General features: G+C 32.1%; 1 protein-coding gene across 1 annotated transcript; it reads right to left on the reverse strand.

The window, feature by feature from the left end:
* Nucleotides 1-3,161: 3,161 nt before the first annotated feature.
* LOC105621524 (GATA zinc finger domain-containing protein 10-like) lies at nt 3,162-5,053 on the reverse strand. Its single transcript, XM_012202996.1, has 2 exons — nt 4,966-5,053; nt 3,162-4,732 (listed from the first exon to the last, which is right to left on the reverse strand). Exons 1-2 carry the CDS (start codon nt 5,051-5,053, stop codon nt 3,912-3,914), a joined length of 909 nt encoding a protein of 302 aa, XP_012058386.1. The 3' UTR covers nt 3,162-3,911.
* Nucleotides 5,054-9,684: the final 4,631 nt, after the last annotated feature.

Here is a 9,684-nt window from a genome sequence, read left to right on the forward strand (position 1 = left end):
CACACACACACACACACACACATATATGCATATTTACGAGATTCACATAATGATTAAGATTTTGATTTCGGATATATGCGAGAAAATCTTCAAGACTAGAAATAGTGCAAAATACGACACTCATTAATAAAATCGTCGCATAATTTATTTCCGGTATATGTGATTTATGCAGTACGATTAAGCGCACGCGACTTTATTTCGCCTGCATCGCGTGCTAAAAGAAAACGTGCGAATCGTGGAAAAATGTGCCTGTATTCTACATTGAAAACCTTTCGGTTAAGTAAAAGAAAAAAGAATAACATAAGGCAGCTGCGTACTTACATATAATTTCATGGCGTGAAAGCTGGTCGATTCGTTCGAGGGTGGAGTGTTTCTGAGACGGGCGCGCGGTCATCAGAACAACTTTATAGCCAGCCACGTAAAAGGGGCCTTTCGACGACGGGGATGTGACTTGGCGAGAGCCACCTCCATCTTGCACCTCGTCGGCCGGCCGGCCGGCTGGCCGACGTCGTGTCCCAACAGTCATTGCTCTTTCTGCAAACGCGAGCGTATTAAAGAAAATCGCTTCCGGCGCAAGTAACACTTACGTCAATTTTATTATTAAATTCTATTTGCAGACTGTGTCTCAATAAATTAAATTTTGATCAATAAGTGCTCTTTAATATTGTAAATTTCTATTTTGAGCTTTTGATTTTTGTCTGTTATTTATTTAAAAAAAAAAAAATTTTACAGAATTTTTTTTTACTCAAATTAATTTAATTTTAATATATTTTATAATAATTTATATATTATATATGATATTATTTTCATTTTATATAATAATGAGAAATACATTTTTTTGCAAAAGTGGCTCAAGTTTTGTTTGTTTCGGTTTATCAAGTTTTTTTATCCAACTATGACGCATTTATCTCTTACGATGTATTTTATTGTGAAAAGTCTTGAGTACAATGATGGAAAACTACGAAATAGCTGCAGTGGAATGCAGTGCAATACGATGTTTCCCAGGCAATCGCCATTCAAAGGTTACGATGTAAAGACCACGAAGATCTGCAATTAATTGCCGACATTGAATTCAATCATTGTCCTGTCAAGTTACGTAAAGGCGCTACACTCCGTTGCTTCTAGCATTAAAGTATTGATAATATGGATTTAAAAGAAAAATTAAATCTTAAAGGAAAACAAAATAAGTGAGTAAGAAGTTTTAATTTATTGCAATTTTGGTACGATCGATATAGTGTGATTACACACGCAAAAATGTAATCAAGGGAATTGTTCTTTGAATTATGTCGCATTATTCCGAACTAAAACCTATGTTATTCTGAATTCTCAACCCTAGAAATTACAGATTTCAATTTTTGCAATAGATTCAATAATAGATCTTTGATGCTCTGTATCATTAAAGTCTTATTGTTAGTTCCATAGATTCCTATTTCAGATACACAATTATGGAAGCGTATTTCTCCTTTATTTGACTACAAAATCGTACGACATTATTCTTACTCACAGATGGAAATGCTGTGTTACGTCAGTTTACAGTAGAAAGTTACACCGTGTCGCATCACGATAGTTAGATCGTCGATCTCCCGTGAAATTATAGATTACCCAGAACTTGTATTGTATGAACATGCGAAAACAATTCTTACAGCATTATTCGATACTAGTAAAAATATGTCCCAACAAGAAACGACTCTGAATTGATGTTAAATCAACATCTAATTGATATCGAAATTATTGTATCGATATCGATTGTTGGATATCTATTCGATGAGTTATTTCTCTCACTGGAACATTTTTTTATGGATAATGAATAAAAGGGGTAATGAATAAAAGTATGTAAGTGATACGTACAAGATAATTCACGAAGAGAACGCAAAATTATAGAAACTGATTTATCACAGATAATAGCATTTACAATGGAAAAAATGTACAATGTATAAAAAAATTAATTGCAAATAATTATAAGACAAGATTACTGCTAATCTTATTAAATAGATATTTTATGTATTCAAATGTAATAAAATAATTCAGTTATTTTACTTTAATGAATGCTTTTTACAGCATATCTTTAAGCATATTAATATCCATTTTTATCATTATTTCTCCTACACTGCAAATAATCTTTGGCTTCTTTATTATGTATGTGAACGCATTAATTATATTATTACGCAATTAACTATATTATAATTACTAATGCAGATTTGTCATGAATCACCGTATAAAATTACGATTGCAATTTCCTTCGATTTCTTCAAGTAGGATCGGTAAACTCAAAGGGCATGACCTTGGCGAATTATCTATTTGTACAAGAAGGCGCCGGTAAAGAGTAAATAAAAAAGAAAATTACGTAAAATGAAAGCACGGCTACATTCGCAACAACTTGATGGGTGCATTAACATACGAAGCGTGAAGGCCACGAAAATGGATTGTCAGTCTTCCTTGTTCGGAGAAATGCTATTTAGCCATGCTTTTTCGATTGTGAAAACGAAAATAGGCGTATGATCAGGCGATACGCTTTTTCGAATTCGCACATTGTATGTAAATGTTCTCACCTTGTATCGTCACGCATCAATAAATAAAATCCGCCTGATCGGATTTATAATTCCGTATTAAATAGTTTTTTGCGATCAATAAGAATCCAATCCCTTTCTAATTAGAATCATGAAATCTATTAATAAAATTTATATATTACAAGCTGTCGCACATACTTCTTTCTCTCGTCAGAATATTCACGCCACACAATATAATTTCCGATATTTATGTGATTTAATTTAAAGGAATTTTTCAGATTATGCCAGTTTATTTCCTTTTTTTTTTTATATCTTAAACGCGCTCTTATAGTAATGTTATATTGCGAATTTCTGCGTAAGACGAAATATTGCTTTCTAACATCGTAAAGAGATCTGATATCTTTATTCAATAGAAAGTTAAAAATCGTCTGACTTTCTCTATTTGCTCTAATAGTGTAAGATTTAGTAACTATCTTCATCTATAATTAAGCAAATTATAAGTCGCGCAAAACGTGAGACTTCCTGAAAGGAGTAAACGATAAATAGACTTTTATCAGATTTTCGTTCGCACGTTTAATTCATCTTTTTACGACCGGAAATTCCGTCAAGTTCTGCGAGCTGAAATAAAAGCGAAGATTGTGTTACAACCAGGTGAATGACTTCCATGATACCAGAAGCGGAAACGTTTATTTCGTATAAAAAATTACATTCTTTATGCTACCGTGTATATAATCAAACATTCTCTATCTTACATGCATACGCAAAAATTTGAATAGCTACATTTTATTAATAATAAAATTATAAAATTACAATTACAATATTGAGTGAAATAAAAAGCAAATAGAAAATTAATCGAAAGGAAATTTGATAGATCGGTTTTACTTCTTATTTTTGTCTTGATAAACTTTCTGTCATCATGATTAATTATATTTCAAATAAATTTTCGTAAAATTTAATTAAGTATTTTTTGCTTATATGATTTTCATTTATTTTCACATATTTTTTTAAACACATTGTTCTATGTTAATTATGAATTGAATAGTTTTTTTTTATAATTAGTATTTAATTCTAATTGTTGGACGAACATTCATTCATTTTTGGTCCCTAAAGAAAAATTCCGCAGTGACCGGATTGTTGGCAAATATCATACACGGTAGACATTATCGTTACATCAAGAAATGGTATAATAATTTAAAAACATAAGAGACTCGCGCACGTTTTAACAAAGTCTCGATAACAATAAAATCTAAAAACTATTTCGGAGTATGAGAATGAGATTCAACTTGATAGAGTTTTAGAACCAATTGACTTTTCTTCAAAAGTTAAAGACAAGAAATAGAATATTAAATTATATAAATCCATAATTATATTATATATTATTATATATTATGGACCAATTTTCGGTCAATGGCGCTGTTCCTCGTCGATCGGCTTGTTCTGCGAATATTCCGCGTCAATGTTATCATCGCTTGGATAGTAAATCTTACTACGGTAATAATAGAGACCCTTGGCATCATTGGGCAACGGCTTGGGAACGAAAACGCTTTTCGGTGTGTATTGAATACGATTCGCTGTAAGATCATATGGTATCTGTGCCTGATATTTTAACAATTGCTTGATCTCCGTAGGCATGTTCCTGTCCAAATATAGAATAGGCATTGGAGATTCTGGTATGGCTGCTAATGGAAACGTTACGATCTGTTGCTGCTGCTGTTGCTGTTGTTGTTGTTGCTGCTGCTGTTGTTGTTCGTTGTCCTCCTTATAGGCGATTCTATCCTGACGCTCTACTCTTCTATCGCTGTAATCATACCTGGGCTGCGCTTTTTGAGGATCAATCGACTGGTATTTCTCTGCCGGTTGTAAATATGCACCACGAGGATATTCAGAAGCGGCAGGAGCCGGTTGCTCACGTTGCTGCGGTGCCGCCGCAAAATAGTTGCCGCCATAAATGAAAGATGTAGGATCAACGTAAGGAGCTTGCGGCTGATAGACCGAATCGATCAGCTGTTTAATATGATTCGGCACTGCCGAATACGGTTTGTAGCTGTAATACTGTGGACCTTGGGCCTGCTGTTGGACTTGCTGAGGCTGAGGCCGGGCCGGTTGTTGGGCTTGTCGAAGACGAAGGGGTGAGCCACCCTCAGCACGTTGAGACCGCTGAGCGTTCGCTTGCTGCGACTGCAACTGGCCCTGGAGCGCGAGGTACTCCGAATGGAACCTCGAATCTACAACGAAAGAAACGCTCCGTCATTGATTAAGGCTGGTCGTCGATTATCGACGTTGCTTACGCAATATTGACCTCAGTCGAGGATCATAAAGGAATTGTTCTAAAGATCTGGGATGTGAAAATTTATTCTTGCGTGCATACAATAGCAGTAGCGGTAACAGTTAATTGCGATACATCGGATCCAAGGTTTCCGAAGTACATCTTCAACAGCAAGTAATCAAAGAAACTCACCGTCACTATCCGCATACTTGATTTGTTCTTGTGGCGCGCGAACAGATCTCCCTATATTTTCTGTTTTTACCCACGCGATTGATATCATCGCAATAAGAAAAATCTGCAAATTTATAATAAATAATAGCACGATATAAGAACTAGTTATTATGATATATTGTGCAATATCATAACAATTAGCTTTAAATTAAAAGTAATAAAACTGAATAAATGTTTCAAAGATAAATTCATAAAATGTCAAATTATTATATTCAATTTAAGTTATTTTTAATCAGTTCTTATCGGCCGCTCTTACTCAATAGTTAATTTAACTGAAATAATGGAGTTAAATAATTTAACTGAAGAAATGCATTAAGTTTAACTTAAATTAATATAAATTAGTATAAATTTAGTTCATTATTTACTAAGTGCATATGATAATATGAACGTTGTTTATTTTAAAACTAAGCAATTCATCTACAGAAATGAATTGATTCACAATTGAATGAATTGATTTTTTATATATATGAAAGTTAAAAATGATAAATTTTTTTTAATTCAAAGAATTAGATACCATTGCTTTTTTGATATCCATGTGCAACGTAAAAAAAATGTCTCACGAATAATTATGCGATAAAATTATATTAAAAGATAATGTATATTTAATTAAATAAGACTGATATTAAAATAATTAACAATCACACACTTGAAATTAAAGAAACCGAAAAACATTCACCCTTAATATTCACACATCAGCAGAAAAACCTGCGAAATAAAATTTGATAATATTGGAATATTTCTCGTCACTATTAATATCGACACAATAGAAGTGGCCAATTAATCAGAATATCCTGATGACACTCACTGATAGTTTCATGGCTGCGTACGGAGAGAGATGCGGATTGTCGCGCCGAGTTTACTCGTAGAAATCAGCCGGCGAAGTCGGCGTAGCTCTTCTATATAGCCGTAGTCGCCCCGACATAATTGGTGACGCGGGTACGCGACTGGTAGCTATCTACTTTTAGAGTAATTCTATCTCAGGTAACGATAGAACTCTGACAAAAGGCTTACTTCCTCTCCGAGGATATATTATCATTCGTTCTAAAAATTCGTCTCACTGGTATAACGCTATATAACTGGAATTATTTATGTCAAACGTGATCCCACAGAAATTCAGAATATTTGCGAATCCGAAAGAGGAAAGTCTACAATATATTTTCCTTACAGTTGAAAGGAGCCTTGCGAAATATCAAATTCTGATTTTAATAATAACTTTGTACACATATAGGTTACGTAAATTGATAAATTTAAAAATGATCAGTTACGACTAATAAACGATTTTTTAAGGATTAAAATTACATCTTATATGTAAAACAATTTTCAGCTTTTTTGTTATATCTCAAAAACTATATCATAATATCAAAAATGTTTTTAAAAATTTTTATAAATTTTTAGAAATTTATAAAAAACAAGAAAAGGTATATTTAAAATATTTTACATATAAGGGGTGAATTTTTTTTGTTTAATGACCACAACTAACATTTTTTAAATTCGTCTATTTACGTAATGAGCGAGATTCCTTTATCAAATTAAAAAGACTAAAGTTAGATTAAAGTAAAAGGAGGTTGAGCACATTCAATTTTACGTTCTTCGAAACAATTTTTTTTAGATTTTAAGAATGGTGAAATCATTAGACTTTATGCAATTTCGAAGGTTTTAACGAGGCTACAATGACGTAACATCGGTATGGTGTTTTTTTAACTAAAATCCTCATTTCAGAGTACTAAAGCAGAGCTGTAAGGTTCGCGTATGCACTTAAATTATTTCAAATGAGGGTAATGACAAGATAGAAACGAAAAGAAAGCGCGCAGCGAATGCCCAGCTATAAACGAAACAATAAATGTGGAATTGCATAAAGTGGAAAAAAGTTAGAATCAGTCTTTTGCTTCGTGCATTTGTATTTTCTTATATTTAATGTTGTGAAATAGTAATTAATATAATTCCACGGCAAAAAAAGAATATAATTATAAGAAAAGGATTTGTAATAAAAGTAATTTTTAGCTGGTCAAGAAATCTCATCACGTATAATTAAAAACAATTTTTTTTATTCCATTATTGTTTTCTCAGTTTTTCAAAAAATATCAATATAAATTTACTTATTATTTCTTATTAATTTTATTATTTTCAAAAAATAAGGAAAATGAATTATTGTTTATTATTTTTATTAATTTTTTAAATCAATTATAAATTTTAAATTTTAAATTTTAATTTGCCTAATATAAAATTTCATGCATTTGAAAATTGACAAAACTAAAATTTAGATCATATAGAACAAAAATTTATAATATAGAACAATTATTTCTAATAAATAAATCAAGCTTGAAGCAACGCGGATCTCTCTGGTTAAACGATCGAAGTATGCTGAAAAAAAAACTATTCCTAGTAGTGTGTTGTAAGCAACTACGTTGTCTCGCAACTTCATATAATTAAATTTACGACGCGTAAACCATCTGTGTTGCGCTAAATAATATGCTGCCAATCTACATCAGAGCGGTAATCTATAGTCAAGACGAAATTAAGGGGATGAAAAGCAATAGAAGAAAAAAAGGATCTACTTAGCTTAGATCTATAAATTCCACGGATAATGAACCACACCAATTTTATATTGACGCGCGAAAAAACCTTTTGCACGTCGAGATAATTACGCGGCATGACGCTCGCGAGCGTCTAATAGTCTAATGCGATGAGAGTGCAACATAACTGTTCGTGAACAACGATCATTACCTTCCAACTGAACACATAGACATATTAATCTCGTAAATTAAAATTCTATAAATGTCTGCACGAAAAACAGCGTATTCCGCTGTTTTTCCTGCAGTTAAATACAATTAAACTTTTATATCTACGTTATTGATACTCGAGTTTATAAGAAATAAATATATTATACATTAATCCTCTAGTAAGTTCAATGTTGTAATAAGATATATGGCTTCCTTCATATTCTAGAAATAGAATTTTTTAATTTGATAAAAAAATTTCCGATTGTTAAACAATTCTTTCAAGAAATTGGTTAGCGTAGTAATTTATTAACGGATATGATGCATAAGACCATCGTGGAAAATGTTAAGTAGAGACTAGACAAGGAAACGCGTTTTGAACAAAACCATGAAAATCTTGTAAAGATGTTTTTCGACGAATCTTATTAATTCCTTTTCCTGGTGATAAATTAATGTTATTTTCTGAAGTTACAAACAAAACGTAGCAACACATGGCATCTGGAACGGTCGTCAACCTACGTCCATACGCGCGGATGTAGACAATGAAAAACTTATGGCCGCGATAAGATTCGAAAGGAGCGATTAGCGGGAGACGAGAAAAAGAAGGATTTGACAGGAGGAAGCGGGCGGAGAAAGTCAATTATTCCTGGCCGATCAACTGGGAAGATCTTGTGTTTGCAGCTCTTGATATTGCGGCGCGGCCGGGAACTTACTTCACGGACATGAATGCAGAAATGCATTTCCTTCCGTTCGGCGTTCGAATGATGATCCGCGATTTGCGATATTTCGACCGACACGATGTACTTACACAATGTACAGCGCTCGTTAAATATCACATGAATTAATTCGCTACAATTCATTTCCACAAAATATCCTTATGGCTAATGTAGAAAGTTACAATGTTAAACATTTCAGTTTAATAAAAGACGTCATGCAGGAATAGAAATTTAATATTATTATTGGCCAATTAATCACTTATTTTGAGTACTAAAAGTATTGTTAATATTAAAAATAATTAAGTGATTAATTGGCTAGTATTAAATTTCTGTAAGGGATGGTAAAGATAAAAAGACTAAAGATAAAAATTGGCAAGAATATCTTATTCCCACTCAACAATAATGTAATAAGAAATATTATTATTATTATTATTATTATTACCAAGATTTAGCCTCGATTATATTTGACATTACTTATTTGTGTTATTTACATTATGGTTTAATAACTAGATCTATGATTTCTCTCAGTGATAATAATAATATTTCTTATATAAATACAACTTTCAGTTAAATAAATTACATTATTATTGCTGAATTTGAAACATAATCATAAACTGAAACTGAAATAATATCACAAATAATAATATCACAAATTGATATCAATTTAATAATAATGCTAATAAATTATTAATATAAAAAATGTTGCAAAAGTTTATTGCGAAAAATATAAATGTAATATAACACACATATGTTGTACGCAACAGTTACATTAATTGTTGAATAGGAAATTAGAACATTGATGTAATATTACTGTCAATTAGTATTTAATGGGGAGTAATAATTCCGCATCCGCATGTACAGGAAAATCAAGCATTTGAAATCGTCGATGAATAAAAAAGCGAAACAGGATATTCAATCTCCTGTTGAAGGAGTTTTATAATCTGTACTTTTGCGATTACGAGATACAGATATAATCGTAAATGAGAAAAATAACTGATAGTTTCGAAGCCGGGAGCAATAGGTTCGCGCACTTTCGCCATACTTATTAGGTATTAAGAAAATCGGAAACACGAATAAGACAGAGAGAGAGAGAGAGAGAGAGAGAGAGAGAGAGAGAGAAACAAATATTATTTGACTAAGTTAATATATGCGTCGACGGTAAGTTAAATTAAACTCACTCGTCTTAGTAACTTTCCTAGTAAGTTATCGCGGTCGGTTTAGTTTATGTACTTAAGTTAATTTAGACG

The sequence above is a fragment of the Atta cephalotes genome (assembly GCF_000143395.1).
Source record: "Atta cephalotes unplaced genomic scaffold scaffold00034, whole genome shotgun sequence".
Classification (NCBI taxonomy): Eukaryota; Metazoa; Arthropoda; class Insecta; order Hymenoptera; family Formicidae; genus Atta; species Atta cephalotes.